General features: G+C 40.8%; 2 protein-coding genes across 2 annotated transcripts; one reads left to right on the forward strand and one right to left on the reverse strand.

Annotated features, from left to right (window-relative positions):
• Positions 1-4,545: 4,545 nt before the first annotated feature.
• Positions 4,546-13,688, reverse strand: RB195_010973 (uncharacterized protein; the record flags this gene model as incomplete). Its single annotated transcript, XM_064192195.1, has 29 exons — positions 4,546-4,716; positions 4,806-4,950; positions 5,299-5,477; positions 5,555-5,719; positions 5,782-5,854; positions 5,906-6,050; positions 6,502-6,616; positions 6,691-6,818; positions 6,898-7,021; positions 7,106-7,197; positions 7,264-7,366; positions 7,437-7,574; positions 8,337-8,481; positions 8,670-8,759; positions 8,822-8,891; positions 8,970-9,108; positions 10,506-10,583; positions 10,797-10,886; positions 10,963-11,167; positions 11,230-11,307; positions 11,385-11,476; positions 11,573-11,663; positions 11,807-11,862; positions 11,914-12,030; positions 12,844-12,999; positions 13,059-13,232; positions 13,289-13,340; positions 13,426-13,547; positions 13,608-13,688. The coding sequence occupies 29 exons, from the start codon at positions 13,686-13,688 to the stop codon at positions 4,546-4,548; spliced, it is 3,414 nt and encodes a 1,137-aa protein (XP_064049778.1).
• A 2,746-nt stretch (positions 13,689-16,434) lies between these two features.
• RB195_010974 (uncharacterized protein) lies at positions 16,435-17,800 on the forward strand (the record flags this gene model as incomplete). Its single annotated transcript, XM_013446969.1, has 5 exons — positions 16,435-16,524; positions 16,604-16,691; positions 16,930-17,031; positions 17,091-17,218; positions 17,696-17,800. The coding sequence occupies 5 exons, from the start codon at positions 16,435-16,437 to the stop codon at positions 17,798-17,800; spliced, it is 513 nt and encodes a 170-aa protein (XP_013302423.1).
• Between the last annotated feature and the right edge of the window lie 549 nt (positions 17,801-18,349).

The raw sequence follows: 18,349 nt of genomic DNA on the forward strand, positions 1-18,349 counted from the left end.
GGGGGCGGATACGGTAGAGTTGAGCAGCGAGGAGGAGGTGGAAGATATTTGCCGTACCCTCGAATCGAGTGCCGATGTAACATCTGCGCATGCCGAGGGTTCGACTCGTTCATGCCTACCAGATCAGAATAGATCAACGTCGAGGGACAGGTTGCTTTGAACTGCACTCGTTCCCAAGCAAATGTAGAGTTTGTTCGCATTTCTTTTAGCATATGGTATGCTGCACATGCTATTTTATTCCTGAAACCGACGCCTGATTTTTCCTGAAGTGTTCACACTGATTATTCACACTAAAAGATATGAAACTTTGAATTTCACACAAATTGAAATCTTTAAGAACTGTATTAAGGAATCTTTAGGATTTCTACCACAGACATTCCTTGAAAAAAATGCAAACTGCTTCTCTATCCCTTCCAAAAATCACCTGTCTTTAAAACCACGTGAGACTGAAGGGACTTGAGGGCTGTCTCGAGAATACGTGGAGCAAGCAATTCCTCGATTTATCAAATGTGTCGCTGATCATGTTGGAAACTTGATTGTTCAGAGATCTAGAAGAGCACTTTAAATATCACCAACGCGGAGTTTCAAACTTTCAATCCTCTCCCTGTTCTATTCTTGTTAGTTAAAAATTTTAATTCTGCAGAATAACAGAACTGAGATAAGTACAAGAAATTCGACTTAAATCCTCGTGGATTCAGTTTGCTTATTGGTGCTGGTGTAGAAAAACGGGTCCAAGGCTCTCCTCAGCAAGCGGTGTAGGGCCCGATTCCACTGACTCTCTCACTGGTGTCGACAAACAGATACACACGTTGTTCGCCCAGGTAGCAGGGATGCTTTGAGAAATAGTAGTTTTCGGAGAATCCACGGCATAGCACTCGCTGAATGCGTTCGACGGGAGTCACAACTGCCGATCCAGAGCAGTCTTCAGTTTCTTGCATTTTAATAGAAATGGATAGGTCATAGCGATTATAACAATAACACACACTGCTTACTTTCTATTAGTTATTTCAAATTTAAAGGAAATGGAAAATGCCAGTTATACAGTTCAAAACTCCACTGAATTTAAACAATCACCCACAACTTATCCCAACACTCCGGAGTTTGAGAGCTGCAAAAAAAGGAATTTTTTACTCTACGGTAATTACACATGTGATAGCATTGGAAGGTCAAGCACGCTTCCCTTTCTTTATCTTTATCGTAATTTCACATTAGCTAAACGTGGAATCACATAAATTGTAGAGTGTAGAAGTCAGATCTTATCCAAGTTCATGGATCTATCTCATCACATTAACTTTTTGCCGACATTCAAAAAGTATTTAGCGAGCAAACGACTGAACCGAGAACATCTCTGAGAATCACAATCACTTTGAAATCAGCTGACGCGCTCACGATATTTCACTTATGCTGGTTGCTGTGACAAAAAATGTTGCGAAAAATTGGACTGTATGCCCCTCCCTGCGATCTCTGAATTATTAAGAACCTCGGGCTTGCGTATGTGATTTTCGTTGCTGCGAAGGGAACATGGGGTCATCGGCAGCAACTTTCTGTTTCGTTACGCTGCACTGCCGGAGACAGTCGAGTTCGACGTTGATAAACAGACGGTTGAGGCGAGACGCCAACTCCCGTAGGTTGTGTGAGAGCGGAGCGGATGAGTTCTCTGAGATCTTGCTGTAGATCGAGAAGATCGTGTGCAGATGTGTTGAAAGGCACCACAACTCGGCGAAAACGAGAACAGTCACGTCATGCGATACCGCCAATTGAAATCTTTTTCCTTTATTCTTCTAAATTGATCAAGTAACCCGGGTAGCGTGTTACGAAGAACTCCACTCTTCCCAAATAGTAATTCTTCTGGGACTATCCGGATGTAACAATAGTGTACCGCTTCTGAGCGGAACCAAGATTGTTATCTATCTTTATTCTGGCTAACGTTTCGGCATCTAAGCCTTCTTCAGAGCTTGGAGAATCCAAGACAGGTGCAATCTACTCTCTCGAAAGCCTCGTCATCCCAAAAGATGTGACTCAGCAGACAGATTCTTCAAAGACAACGTCAGAAAAGCAGGCCACCATAGCGCTCACCATGATAGCGATAAAATCATGATGCTACCGTACCACCAGTTGCTAGAGCTGCGCCCGTAATACCAACTAATAACGATGCCCTCTGACCCGTTAGGTTAAAACTCTCTCTCTCGCCAGCTCGTTGGTAATGTATTCTTACTTACGATTCATGATTGCACTTTTGGTCGTGATATAAAATATAAATTTTTCTCGCGCCAGAACGTCTGATTTGAGCGCCAAGATCGTGACAGATATCTTGAAAGAGGTGTTGTCATGACGAACAGTAGTGTTTTTTCGTTTTCTGATGTTTCTTGGGATTCAGAGATTCGCCTTCGTTAAGCACTGGAAGACTGTATCACCGATGAGCAGTAATATTAATGGATATTTTCCGTGAACAGCGGCTCCGTTCACGGAAAATATCCATTAATATTACTGCTCATCGGTGATACAACGTTTACTCTCCTTAGCGGCTACTATCCTTCGCAAATCCTACAATTTTTTTTTGGATTGAGGAGCCCACTATATTCCAGTCTCGAAATTCTTAGCTGTTGAAATAAGCCTTTTACCACAAGGGTCAAATCCACAACAAGAAATCAAGTTTTGACGCCTGGAAAATGTCCAAAGAAATTAGAATTAAATTTTGTTTATGTACTACCCAAGACAATAAGTAACCAAGAACAGCGTTCAAACATTTACATCCATTCAAACCGTTCAACTTTCAAATTTTCAATATTCTTTAAATTGACAGTAAGGACCCTTTCGAATGCCGGTGGAAACGGAAACTGCACTTTCTACATCAGGAATGGCAGTAATCTGGCTAAATTGGCCATATAGCGCTAACGTAAAGTGACGCTTGAGTGCCAAAATCAATTCTTAAAAATGTTCTCTTCGAGGCAGATAAAATAAAATGGATAAGGTGTCTTTCTATCTGTCTAATCAATCCGCTTGGGATGCGCCACCGCATTCGCTTCAATTCAGAATCGCTTGAGGTTTACGAATGCATGTCTATCCTATACAATCACTTATGGGAGCCGGCCAATATATCAAGTCAGCGTTTTTGTCCTCCCAGACAAGCTTTATCGACACCAGAGGGATGAAGGGCTTGGTCGGCACTGGGGCGATTTCGAACCGTCAATCGATCGTGCAGTTGCGGTGGAACTTCCTACCGATTGCGCTACACTCGTCCCCTCATGGATAAGTACAGTAGTAAAGTTCAAAGAGAGAATAGGCAGTTAATTACTACCTCAGTTCCATCCTTGTTCGAGATTTGGACACACCGCTCAAGTGTTGCTAAGCTGGTGCTTAGCAGGCAGCCATTGATTACCTGGAGCATGTAAAAAGGGATTGGCGTTGTGAGATACAGGGACGTCATGTCTTCGTTTGCAAAATGTACTTCGGGAGCATTCTATTCCAGATTTCGGGGAGGCCCATAATCGAATAAACACCGAAGCGGTTTAGGGCCTTATCAGTAATCGCCCACGGATAGTAATGCGTTCGCGTGACTGCCGCTGGGAGAAGCAAACGCGCAGATCAAGACGCAGTGCATGCTGCACCCTTTGCTTCCCATGGGAATGGTGAAGGGTTCGGTCTCCGCAGGTTCAAGCTTCTTGCATTTGGTATTTCTAGCAATATGTGACGATTAGCTTACTATTATCTCGTCATTCGAATTATGAAGTTGGTACGTTTAAATGGTATAGTAATGTTGGGACTAAATTAATTAAATAAATTAATACCCTAATTTCGAATAGATTCACTTTCATTTCCACTCCAGATGTTCATCCATGCAGGATCCAAGCGATGAAAATTAAAAAAAAAGAAGCAGACTGATGATTAGCGACACCAAGCCAAGGGATATCCTCAGATATCCTTCGTATCCTACACCGTGCAAAAAAATCTTTTGTCTGCAGATCTGTCTGGTGGACTTTTTAGAAAAGTAGCCCGATAAGAATAGTAAAGTAAAGGCGGTTAGGAAGCACCTATAAGGCGGTGAACTAATGACAAATATGGATTATTCCCAGGTGAGCACCACTAACATGAGTATCATCCACAATATCTTACTTATAATATTTCTTAACTTCTTTTTTCTCACAACAGGTAACCTTTCGGATCCAGAGATCTGGTGATGCAGTGTTTATGACAAGCGCTTTGAGTGATGCGTTGTAGTTGTACTGCCCTAGGAGCTGTACATTACAGCTGTCAGAATCCGCTCGAAATAACATTTGTATTACAGAGTGACAGATGTGAAAAGTACGGAAAGTGTGCAAGCAACAAACATTAGTAGGACCTACATCTCCATAAATCTCCAGCAAGAAAATAACAAAATCTTGAATATAACAAGCCTAAAAGTACTCGTAATGAACAACAACAAAGCGAGCATTACGTGAACGATCAATGAAACAACAACAGACAAATACTATGTCAACAAATAAACATCTCCCCAAATAACAGCCTATGAAAGCCTGTACACGCGTTAAAACAAACCGAACCAAACTACGTATACCTGGCCAAATCAAGCTTAGGTACAATGTTCATCGATTGCAACTCCTGGAACAATAATTTGCACGCGTACGGTATCTTTATGTTCGCCAAGGATTTGCTGGATCGGCAGTTTTGGCACCAGCCATGATATCCGATGAGGCCACATTCTGAGCATACTTCTACCTGAAGCATCGGATAATAATTATAAAGATACAAGGCAGGAACTTCAATGAATTCATGATTCACAACACCCATAATGACAAAATATTCACCTTAAATTCATCTGAAGACACCATAAGGCGTTCCATCAACAGCATCGATGCACCGTAAGCGATAAGACAATCTCGTTCCATTTCACCCAAACGAAGTCCTCCCTCTCGGGAACGACCTTCTGTTGGCTGTCGCGTCAACACAGCCCTCAAAACTCAACGTAATTTTAGAAAAAAATATCCATAGTTACTTCACAGTATACTTCTACCTGAAGCAGGAAAGAGGAAGCTAGCTATTCTAGAAAGTTGTAATGTTTTCATATAAATACTACGAAAAAGTACGGATATCTCTATATAGTTAGGTTCATCAATGCGATTTATTACGCATGGTTGTTTTACAAGCGGGAAGCGCTGTGTTCAAGTTTTACGGTTGTGTCGGATCATAGCTTTCTTCTTTGAAATTGTAAGAATGAAACATTCCGATTGAAAATCTGAGCATTCTGAATATTCATTCAGGTACGGAAATGTAAAGAAGAAAAAACGCAAGAATCCGCACCTTGGTCCTCTTGCTCTGGCATGCATTTTGTCATGCACCATATGTTTCAACTTCTGATAATATATAGGGCCAAAGTAGATATATGCAGACAACTGTTGACCTGTGATTCCACTTGTCAACATGTCTTTGCCCAAATAGTTATACCCGCGCGATGCCAATTCGCTACAGACGTCGACCACCTGTAATGCAGGAAGTTGGAATTGACCGTCATTGGAGTTAAGAACATCCTTATATGGATCGGTCGGCGAGTACGCACCTGGTCGCCCCCAAACGCTGTTCCGTAGTGGTATCGACCACTGAGCACCGCATTCTTGCTACTGAGTAGTTCCATCAGTTTCCCAACAGTCATTCGAGAGGGATAGCCGTGGGGATTCATAATCATATCCGGTACCATGCCAAGATCATTGAATGGTAAATCTTCCTGTAAAGTGCAATTACAATGTAGGATTTTATGGCGGTGCACCAGCACTACAATGGACATACTTGGGCCGCAATAAGTCCACATACGCCTTTTTGGCCATGTCGAGAGGAAAATTTATCACCCAATTCAGGACGTCTAAAGCACTACTTTCCAACCAATGGCGATGAAGCAGCGAACATCCTTTACCTCGTCTGCCTCAGTAGCACCTTTACAAGATGAGCCTCCTCATCGTTGTAAGTGAGAAGCACTCTTTCTGCATATGATGGTAGGGAGTTCTTGTAAGTTATGGAGACATCTTTGTATTCAACGGACCTGGCACCTGGTACGGTGGCTGAAAAAGCGCTATTCAAAATCTTCACTAGAAAAACATAATTTAGCGTAGCATAAAGAGACACCACCTAAATTAGGTGTTTATTTGTTCAAGAGATCAACCTTCATTCTCACGTAAACATGTTCGCCGTCTAATTCTCCAAGGTATGAATGCTCTAAGATCAAAAACATAGAACTGGATAACAATAGTTTGCACAAAGGAGCGGAACGAATTGCATAGGAATAGATGTCCAGTAGTGTGCGTTATTAAAAGGTACGTAGAAGAGCACTAGCGATAAGATTAAGCTTAGAAGCATGTTAGTTATTCATTTCCGACGTATTCACATGTCGGACTTGAAATTCTCCACCCAGGGATTTCAATAGAAACAGGACAAAACCGTAATGACATTAAAATAAATAAATTTGTATCAATTCATTATATCATGCCCAACAGTTCCTTATTCTGAGCTTACCTTGGGCCGTAGGTGAAGAGGTTTCTTGAGATACAACTGGCATATGCTTATTGATCATAGTCTGCTTCGAATATATCCGTGCACCAGCAAAAACTATGCCTTCTTGGTCCAGAACCTAGACATACTACGATGTAGCAACAACGTCCTAATCCTACTGATCTCTCTTTCTGAAAGAGCAGCTTTGCCTACCCTGTGTTTATAAATTGGCTTTCTTGTAATTGGATCGAGCGATGGTCCCATCAGTCTATCATATGTCTGATTGGGGTACTTCCTCGCAGTTCCCTTTGCATGTTTGTAAACGAGACATCTTCCATATCCTGGAAATTAAAGGACAACTGAAGCTTTTGCTATTCCAAAGGACAGTAACAACGCCAAGCAAAAAGTGGTAAGAAGTACCTCTATCTAGGGAAGCCTTGTTAAGGACAAGCGCATCTTCAATATCATAACCACTATACGACATCACAGCTATGATGCCATTAGCGCCAGCCGGTAATTTTTCAAAGTTGATTAATTCAATAGTCTGGAAAGACAAGCAACATGTAGCACAATACGTCAGATTGCAGGGAAGTAAAGTGATGGAAGGCTGGATAGGGAGAACTTCAACCTTAGATTTGACCAGAGGTCGTTGCGGATAACAAAGTAGATACATAATCGAATCTATACGTTTTTGCTGATTGTAGCCAATAGTTCCCATAGCTAAAAATAAAAATATGAATTTTACCAGAGCAGCTATAAGACAATCATTACTTTAAAAAATCCTACCCTGTTTGCCCATAGCACACTGATAGGTGTTCCTAGGTGATTGGTTATGATGAGGATATGGAATGAGACCCGCACAAACACCCAACAACGTAAAGGGCTCGATCTGTATTTTTAAATTTTCCGAGAGATGACTGATGAGCTTGTCAAAAAGCAAAATGATGGTTTCCATTTACCTCCAGATGAGTGGTTTTTGCATTCACATCGGTCTCGTAAACAGCGATATTCGCGTCATTCATTTCATTCACATCCAAGTACTCTATGAGTCCGTCATCAACGAAATCTTCAAATATGCGTTGACCCTCTTTGAGTTCCTGCAACAAGTCGCACTATTAAACAGTCATACTTTCTTATTGATAGAGTAATGGCATGGATTTTAGACTCGTCCTCAGTAAAATCAGAGCAAGATGGTATGAACATCATGTAATCATATAAAACGTCATAGAAAAACGTCTTTTGAAAGCGTGAGAAAATTACATAAGAGTAGTAATGTTTCGATCAATCTGCGCGCTTTTAAACTTTTAGAGCGTTCCCCATATGTACTTATCTAGAGTGGGATGAGTTGATTTTCTGTTTTAGGAATGAAAACATTCAAGACACAAGCAATGCTGCGTTACAATCTCTACCAATACGTAGTTCACAGTGCTCCAAAAATCAGTGTAACCTATTCTCTTCTTGTAAGCATTTAAGTCACATATCGCTGCTGCTGTAGACTACGGCATGTCTAGGTAGGTACCAGGTAAGGGATCGGACCACAATCCTGTTGCGAAAGGATGCGATCGCATGAGGTTAATATTGACAACGGAGAAGAGAAATGTTGGTTTTTCTACTCTATAGTAGATCACAGCAGATAGAACGCTGACTCCGCTTCGTCCTACACTACATACAAGGATTTTTGGAAAATAGCTAACAGGTCCGCCATCTTTTACCTCGGATCAGTCACCTTTCATTCACTTTACATCAAAATTTATCACTTTACATCCTCTCTAATTCCTTGCTCTAGCAACAGTATTCTTGTAGAAGTTGTATACACAAGTATCGAGCATTTTTGTAGTAGAATTATCACATCTTTATACCTGTATATGGTGAGGTTGCAGAAGTATTTTGCCATCTTCAACTATAAGATAAGGACGACACAGCCGACCCCCGTCACTCGCTATGTACACAGCACGTAGAGGAAGAGATCGCGAAACAGACACAAACTCAGACAACAAGCCACTTCTGAAAAAAAGTCGTTGTTTCCACTACTCCAGAAAAAGATGAATCCACATATTACTTGCAGTTTTATCCAACAAAAAAAAAACCGTCTTGCTAGTGACATTAGCTCTAATAAGTTTAGAAAACTTATGAGAAACAACAACAAAACAAAGATGAGTTCACTCTGTCACCAAACACTGCCAATGCTTTACCTTCTCACTGTCCGCACTGCACGTACAACACGAGCCGGGTCTAACGTAGTTCCGACAAGAAGACCATTAAGGAACACTTGGTGATAATTACTGGAAGAATTCCTTAGGTGGTGCACTTAATCATTAGGAAACATCATTAGGGTAAAACATACGGATTGTTGATGTGTGAGAAATGCATATTCTGCAGATCCTCAACACCAGAGTTGAAAAGCAAACGCAACACTGGCTATAACATACCACATATTTGAAGCAAGAAAAAGGTAACTCCATGGGAAATCGCATAAATATCACTGAGAAGACTTGCCCTTTCATCGGAGTCAGTGGTGATATGCGAAATGAGAGCTAAATTCTTGACTAAACCACATGCTTCTCCTTCAGGAGTATCGCTCGGACACAACATCCCCCACTGAGAGGGCTGAAGAGATCGCGGCCCTGACACCTAGAAAAATACTGTAAGGATTTCTTGAGGAAAATTGTGGAAGGTTCTGAGGCAATTGCTTTTTAGCCCAACTCGTCGCTAAAAAAAGTGACTATCAAACTAACATAACATAGGGGCTCACGAAACTCTTTTAATACTGAGGAGTTCCTCTTAAAAATACAAACAGATGCACCAACATGCAATTTTACGCGATCACTATATGACACATTAATCGTTTTTCTCGTTTCCTGACTTCATTGATTCGCTGATGCGCACAATTAGTGGTTTTTTTTTGTTACAAATTCACCAAATTATCAAGATCCAGAGATACAAGGAAGAATTTAGCGTTGTTATCGTACAATCAAAGCCATGAAGAACGGTGCATTTGCGTAAGCGGCTGTGCTCGAAGCGGTGCGGTGGAGCGCAGCGGTTAGAATCGAGTGAGGATCCCGCTACCAACTTTCGTTGCTGCAGTTCGCGATGGTCCCACCTCGATTCTAACCGCTATTTCCACCGCGCCGCTTCTAGCGCAACCGCTTACGCAACAGTAACATGCTTCACGTCGTTTTGACCCGACCATATTGACGTTAACACATTTTATCCTCTCAACCTACTATTTGTTCCAATGTCATTTATTACCAAGAAAATTTTCTCTATCATTTCTCATTCAGGAGAAATAGATTTTAAGGGCAGCAATAGCGATATATTTTCTCGAACACTCTCTTTAAAATCTGATTCTTGCCTCTAAATAGGGTTTGAGAAGTACCGCAGCACAAGTACCACGACAAAAATTCGAAAAACCACCCAAAATCCATGGAGTAGAGGTACGAGGAACACCAGGCTAGTCGAGGTATTAGCTTTTCGAACAAAACGACTCATTATATCCCGAGAATACACGAAGTACAAAACGCATGAAGAAGATTAGATGTCAGATTTTCTTATAAAGCCCATTACACCCCTATGAGCACTGAAATCCATCTCACGAGCTCTCATTTCATCAATGCTATGATATAGGAGGCATGTGAAGTCAGTGTTTCTATCCTCCTAAACAAGTCTGGCACCAATTTATGGACGCCGGAGGAATGAAAGGCGGATAAAATGAAGTCAGGGGAGATACATTCGGTGGCGCCCTTATTTCTCGAAGAGAATAATTAAATCAATGGGGCCCTAAGCCTTAGGCATTAGTCTTAGAGGATCTATGACATGTAAAGTAAAGTTAATAAGAGGAAAAAGTTAGTTAGAAAGTCGAGAAATAAGAGCGCCACTGAGTGATCGACTGTGTAGATAGCGGAACTTCCTACTGACTGCGCTACATCCGCCCTGAATACTAGTTTGGAATGTCTTTTACATGGTAAAAACCACTTTCATCAATCTAGCAGTCTTCTCATGGGCCGGCCATCATGACATAAAATTATTACCTTGCGTGTCTTTTCGAATGTAGAATTTATCCTTGTCATCATTCCCAGAGCGGAGATGTATGACAACCGACTGAGAACCTGCAGTGAACAAATATTAATCGAGCATTTCTCACAAAGGACAATTATAGTGGTCCACTTAGATTTGAAAAAAACCATGATAAGAAAAACGCTAAAAAGCACTCATAAACCGACAAATCCGAAGCCGTCTCAACTACTTATCTTTCGATTAACAAAAAGATAAGAAAGGATAGAAATAAGAAGAAAAGATGTGTAAAAAATACCCTATATTACCTGAGTTACACCATGTCGCTCCATTCGAAATCTTTTAATTATCCAATTACCGGTCGATAGAGCATTGGATATAGCATGTGTTATCAGATCCTAGGAATAAACAAATCACCTCCTTAATGGCTTCATATTTGTAACTGTCACAATCCTTAAAACAGAGAAAACGAACTTGACGCATATGTTTTACAATATCAAGCGGAGCCGCCAGAGTTTTACCCAGTGAGTTGTCTGCCACTCTCTTTAGCTCGCTGTTGAACCGTTTGAACACATCCTCGAATAAGAGGGATAGTAAGGATCCAGCTAGTTCAAGTCTTTTATTGCCGTAAAAATCACGATCGTCTAAGTCACACTCGCCCAATTCAGCTTGAATCAACCTGCAACAGTTTCATGTTTCAAAACATAAGAGTACAACTAAGAAAAAGGTGTGAAAGCAGACCTTCTTGTCATCAAGCCCAGAAATATTGCCTTCATTTTAAAATTACCATCGTGGCAAGGGATATGACAAATCATGGAACTGAAAGTCCAAGTATAAGGAATGAAATCGTTTGGAAAAGAAAGTATAGTGTTATAGTTTAATGCAAAAAGGCTGACGTCGATAAGAAGTCAACTGCTTCGTGCTCCTTTGGGACAGGTATATTCGACGCCGCAGCTCCGTAAGGACCCCCGTATTTGCGAGCTTTGACCTGTATTAAAATAACTTCAAGGATGCAATTGGAAGAAATGAAAAGTAGCTGAGAAGGCAATCTGTAGAACTATAAAATGAACTATCGCTGGCATACCTTTGTTGTTATGTAGTTTATCGCTTGCTGTTGGGTGAAGATATTGTTTGTGGAACATTCATCGAGAGATGCAGCAAATGCAGTGACATACCTATTTTGATATAAGACGATGTCTTTCTGAGATATTAATGCTAGAAATGATAAATGATCCTACGTAAGGTAAGAAGCTCACAAGTAGGAAACATGGTTACGTGAAGATGGAAACAAAGATTGTAAGAAAGTAGAATAACTCACTTCTCTTCTAAACCAACTGCGCTGATTATATTGTAGTCGGACTCTACTCCCATGGCCTGAGAAGACAATGAGTAAATGGAATAGATTTTCATTAAGTTCATACCTACCTTGAAAACTATAGCTACCGGAATGTCATCAGTAAGCTGATTGTGGCGTAACCAGTATCTATTCCTCCGGGCGATGACATAGGTTTTGCTCTTCTTTTCAGCCGTTGATGACAATACCTGAATAGTATCCACGCTAAGATGTTATCTTGTTAGAAAAATACAAATAAGACATTTTAACAAATGATACGAATTCCTATCCGTTAATTATCATTTTTATGAAGCTAACTCAAAATTGGGGCGGGTTTGGTGTAGCGGTTAGAGGTTCCGCTTCCTGTGCGATCGATCGGAGGTTCGAATCCGCCCTAGTGCTCACCAAGTCTTTCATCGCTCAGGGGTCGATAAATTGGTACCAGACTTGTTTAGGAGGATAAAAGCACTGACTTGACACATCGGCTAGCCACCGCAAGTCATTGTATAGGCCAGATACACGTTCGTAAACCTCAAACGATTCTGAATTGAAGTGAACGTGGGGGCGCATCCCAAGCGGATTGATTAACGCCAGAAACTTTATCCTTTATCCTTTAACTCAAAATTAAAGATAGGTATGAGGATGTCCTTCATATGCATCATCACCGGCTACAGTGGCGGGTGCTACACAGTGTGTAGAACATGTACAAGCGAGTTGACGCGACGCGTCCGTGGTGAAGTTGGGCATGCTGCTCTGTGAAGCCTGCTAGCGCAACGGAACTATGTCACCAGCTGGTGCATCAGGCGGAGCACCAGTCCCCAGGTTCGAAGCGGATGCATTACCTCTGTCCAATAAAAATAAAAACCCAGTGCTATGACAACGTATAACAGCCACTCATTCTTCATTTGACAATTAACATTTCGTTGCTATAAGCTTTTCTATAGTAACGTTTATGGCGTATTCCATAAACGCAATTCATAGTTATAAAATATGGAGAGCTAGGAAGACAATACATCCATTACCTCACACTGAAGATCTTTGTTCGAATTTCTTCCAATCATAATTCTGTTCTTCGAAAGCTGTTCCTGTATCAGAATTACCTTTTCAGACCCCTTAACTATGAAATAACCTCCTGGGTCATAAGGGCACTCTTGTACACGGGCAAGCTCTTCCTCTGCCTGCAAACGGATGTTTGGGCTAGCCACTGCAATAATTCCTTTTTCAAAAAGCAACATACGAGATCTTTCAATATGCATTTGCTTGATCTCAACATGATAGGCAGTCGTCCAATAGTCAGATCACGTTTGATAACTCTCTGGTTACCACGGGTATACTCGACGTCAACGTTAATTGGAGCTGCATACGTCATATCCCTTAGTCGGCACTCTTGTGGAGTGATTTTGTCGTGGATCTGAAATGATAAGAATGTGAACAGCCAAAAAAACACCAATATGAGTAATATTTCACCTGATTAAGACCTTCCTCACTAGATGGCTTTCCAACTCTGATGTCTAGATATCTAAAAGATTCGAATTCCGTCTCTGTTAGGACTCCTCTTGGAAAAATAGAAGTGAATTAATAACAAAGTAAGGTACACAACTTACTTCAGATAAAAATTGGGGTTTGCATCACTGGTGATCTTCTGATTAGCTAGCATTATGGTTTTTATTTCTTGATTTACAAAATAATCGAAGCTCACTATGTGTTGTTTAACGAGACCTCGTACCTATAAAAAGAAATAGAGTTACACCAAGAAAAGCGAAGACTACCAAATGATCAGGAAAACCTTGAGGAAAGCTGGAACGAGGAGCCATTTTTCATCCAGAGGTAGTGACTTTCTGGACTGAAGTGTTGAAAGAATAGCCATATCCCCTATTGGTTGATCCTGCTATCTCTCTGAAAGTTCAAGTGAGTTACAAACCAAATGAGTAAGAAAACAACGCCTAAATATTGCGGAATGTATACCGCAAAATCAAATTGAAATACTCACGGCAAAAGCGAAACTGCATCAAAGAAAAAGAGATATTTTTCAGCCCAGATTTGCGAGCGGTGCTAGGGAATTTGGAATGAATACAATCAACACCTAAATCTCCATGCAGAAAGTTTCCGCGCTCTAATCGATTACAAGTGCTCTGGGATCGATGTGTCACCTTCGGATGTTTTAAACAACCTCGTGGGCAAGATGTGTTATTAGAGAAGATGGGGATGACCGCGGATTCTGCAGTTTGGGATAAAGTGTGGGCGGGATGCCAATCAACCGTGCTCTTATCTCTGGAACTATGTAACTGCATTAGTCGGAGCCCTAAGACCTAAACATCTCATTTGCGGTGAGAAGCATCATAGAAGATGCAACCTGTAGGATGCGCCCATACTTACGACTTCGATTCAGAACCACGGCTGTTTATGAATGAAAATGCAGTCTATACTGTACGGAAGCAAAAAGCTGCGCGAAATCGATGTCCTTCTCAAATCGTCATTGCCACACAAATTTGGTGATATGGAGGCCAGGTGCACTTCGAGAAAAAGGACGATAGAGCTGTAACTACTAGCGGTTTGACTTCACCATATTCTCTAAAAAGGCTAACTGGGAGTGAATGCCTAAAATACATCATGTAGTACTTCTAACGAGACCGAAAATGGCCCTAGATATGGCTCCTAGCCGCATCTGACCGTTGGGAACGGTCTTTACGCTTTATGCACGTTTTTGGCAGACCGAGTACCGTTCAGTAAGAGCGCGGTTGAGTCCCCCTCTCAACTACGCTTTATCCGAAGACAAATACTACTAATGTGTACAACGTTAGTGGTGTATAGATTTCACTTCCAACCTGCTGATTTGGCTGTTTTGAACTTCGACAAACTTTGGCGATGAACTACTGTCTGACAAGTCATCACGTCGCTAAATTGGTATTCTTTTATACGTTTTTCTATACATTTCTTCACTGCAGTAAGGACCCATCAACACTGTATTAGCGAAATATTTGGAGCAAATTATAGCAAGTCTACGTAAATTGCAAAAGAGACTAGTCACGCGTAGCCGAATCAAAAAATAAATGTCTTATGCATGAATCAGCTGCTGAACAATCTTTGAGGTCATTTCTATTCGGTATCAAGCCATTCAAAACTCTGCAACCATACCCGCTAGTCCTAATATGCAAGAGTTCCAGAACTCTTAAATTTTTAACTCGACTGCACACCGAGGCCATCGCCTGCATTCTTTTGTTCATTCCACGCCCGTGAGTGTTATTCGAGAATGAATCACAATATTGATCTGGCTGTGGGCGCCAATGCTTGCTCACCAACATCCATTTTCTTCTCGAAGAATTCACCGACGACTATCGTCCCTGCGGTCTCCTAACCTTCTATCTTCCCAACAACGCATCACCATTGAAGGAAAATTCACCTGTTCATTCGCCCTCAAATCTCTAGTGTTTACGGGATTTCCACACCTCTTTTAACGAAAAGAAACACTACGGACAGACAGATTCACTTATTCCGTTTGTGTTGGGAAAGAATGGATTTCTCTCACGGATTCCGCGCCCCAGTATCTACTCGGTGCGGTACGCGGTCCTTTAGTGGCTCGGGTGAGATTCGATCGATAACGTTTATGTGTCATCGGTGAGGAGGAGGAAGATTCGCGCGGTTGATTGTGAGGTGTGGACGTGGTGGTTGGGTGGATCTGGGATGTCCTCACTCCTTAGGACCAGATATCTTCCCCTCGAGTGTCCTTGTCTTGCTTTTGTTCCAGTCTTTGCTTGTGAACGCAGAAGGATGTAGTTCGTTCTAGTTTTAGTAGTTTTTTTAGTTTCTCCTGCAATTGGCTAATTTTCTTTATAAAAGTGCTCTTTTTGTGGGGAGCAGGATATGTCTAGGCCTTAGGTTGTCGTGGATAATTCTATGTGATGATCCGTTGTTTATGGCAGAGGGAAGGACAAGACATTTGTTCTTGTAAGTCTGGTTAGTGTTGGGGTTAAATTGTGCGTTCTTGTTACATTCTATTTATTATTTACTGTTCTGTTTCTTTCTATACAAAGAATTTGCTATCGACCATGGTATTACCTTTACACATTTTTCAAGTAATCTCTTGAACTGGATTGATATTCATGAAGGTAGCCAAACCACAGTTGTTCTGGAGTAAACGTAAGGAATCGCTTAACGTCAAGAATTGCAGTTTTCTTTGATAGTTTTGCTTATTAGCACATGTCTTTTTAATTTTTTGAAGTCATGAGTCTTTTTTTATGTTCGTTATCACCTCTTATTCTCTAATTTCTTGGCGTGAATATTCTTCTTGGATCTGCCACAACGTTTTGCTTCTTTATGCCTTACCTTTAAATTCATGATGTTAGTTGTTGTGAGCCAAATCTCCGATTCTTCATTCATTCATTCCACAGGTCGTTTTAGGTCATGTTTTGTCTCACTGAATCAAACGTAGTGATTTTGTCGTTACTCACCTCTAGACAAAGTGTTGTCTGACATAACTTATTTTGACCTTTCCTTGGTACGATGTTGTCGTTGATGTTCAGTTCCGTGTGTTTTTCTTGAATTCGCATTCTCTTGTCATATTTCTTTTTAATATATGATGTCTGAAGGATTGACGTACTGCTTCTCGAGTGAAAATGGCTTCGCGAAAGACAGTTAACCGCCGAATGCGGCCTCAGCGTGCTACATCTAATGTATTTGCAATGTTTGACCAGGCACAGATTCAGGTATTATCATGGGGTTTTCCTATCAAGAACAGAATTCCACCATCCTTCATTCGTTAAATCCAAGCACAGCTTATTTAAGGAATTCAAGGAGGCCTTCAACATGATCGACCAGAATCGAGATGGTTTCATCGATCAGGCGGATTTGCAGGAAATGTTCGCTTCATTAGGTATGTGCATTGCATTTTTGTGGAAACTGATTGCGATCATTAATTTGCCCAGTTCTGGCTACTGTTTTGCAAAATAGAAGGGGAATAGAAAAGAATAGTAGCAGCACTCTTGCGCTGTTCTTGTCCTCTTTCATTCTTTAGCAAGGAGAAATGCCCCACTACGCACTTGTAGACATAAACGCGACTAGATTCCATTTTGTTTTCCTGTTTTGCAGTTGTTGAGTTGTTTTTTTTTCAGGTAAGGATGTAAACGAGCAATTCTTGGATTCAATGGTTAATGAAGCTCCTGGTGCAATCAATTTCACTATGTTCTTGACACTTTTTGGCGAGAAACTGACAGGTAGGACTAGTTAATTGCATTTAGTTTGCTGTCCTAACTTCGAGAATTTCCTGTCCAAGGTACCGATCCTGAAGAGGTTATCCGAAATGCCTTCCAGTGTTTCGATGAAGACAATTCGGGGAAATTAAGTGAAGATCGACTTCGTGAATTGCTCACAACCATGGGTGATCGCTATACTCATGAGCAAGTAGGTTTCAAGAGGCTTTTGCTATTTCTTTGTATTTATTCATGTGAACACACCAAATTTATCAACCCCTATATGTAGTAGTTCGAATTCTTGATGTTAATCTCTAAAAATACGCTAACAATGATGAAGTATACCAGAAGATACAAAAATCCGCTAATGAAAGTGTTTGTTTTTGGAATTAGGTTTGACGGTATGGAGGTAGGCTAACCGTTAGTGGAAGAACATTGTAAGTTCAAGTAGTGATCCTGAATACTCATACTACATAGGCATTCGAATGGGTAATTCCAAGAGAAGAAATTCCGGATATATATATATATATATATATATATATATATAATATATTCCTTTTCATCCATATTTTTATTATTATTATTTCATTCATATCTTTTATTCCTTTTTATTCTTCGCTACTTACATTACTTCATATTACATAGAAACGGCAACTGAGTCCACATTTCTCTGTCATTTCTTGTTTAGGTTGATGAACTCTTCCGCGATGCTCCAATCAAAAATGGAAATTTTGATTATGTGGAGTTCACACGCATGTTGAAGCATGGTACCAAGGATAAGGATGACCAATAAGCCCACAGCGTTCAATTATTCGCTTCCTGTATTGTGTGCAAGAGTTCTTTCACTTTTCCATCTTCTGCACTTGCTTAGATGTAAATTTTATTATGTGAAAGTCAAAAAAGTGCTTTTAATCCAAATGCGATCATTCCTTACTCGAATACCTGCGGAACTGTTAATAACTAATTGGCTTGTATGTTATTTGCCATCGTATGTAATGATTGTGGTGCATAAAACTAATTATCGAGTCTCTTATTTGAAGTGAGATCGTCTGAAAATGCTGAATATAAGTGCTACTAGTTTGCTAGATTTGCAGTGCATAGAAGCACTGTTTTTCTAGTTGGTATTGCGCTTCGCAGGAAAAGAACTCGTCCTCTTTACGATATGGCTTGGAAGCACGTCGGAAGGCGTGCGAGCAAGCACGATGTACGCTAATGCTGTTTTCCATCAGTTTTGCCACACGAATCTGACGACGACTAAATATTGTTGATGAATCCTGATTGGGTTATGTTCCCCACGGTAGTCAGAAGCGACTGGGTACTTGCATGTTTTGTGTGTGCGGAT

The sequence above is a fragment of the Necator americanus genome, chromosome III, assembly GCF_031761385.1.
Source record: "Necator americanus strain Aroian chromosome III, whole genome shotgun sequence".
NCBI lineage: Eukaryota > Metazoa > Nematoda > Chromadorea > Rhabditida > Ancylostomatidae > Necator > Necator americanus.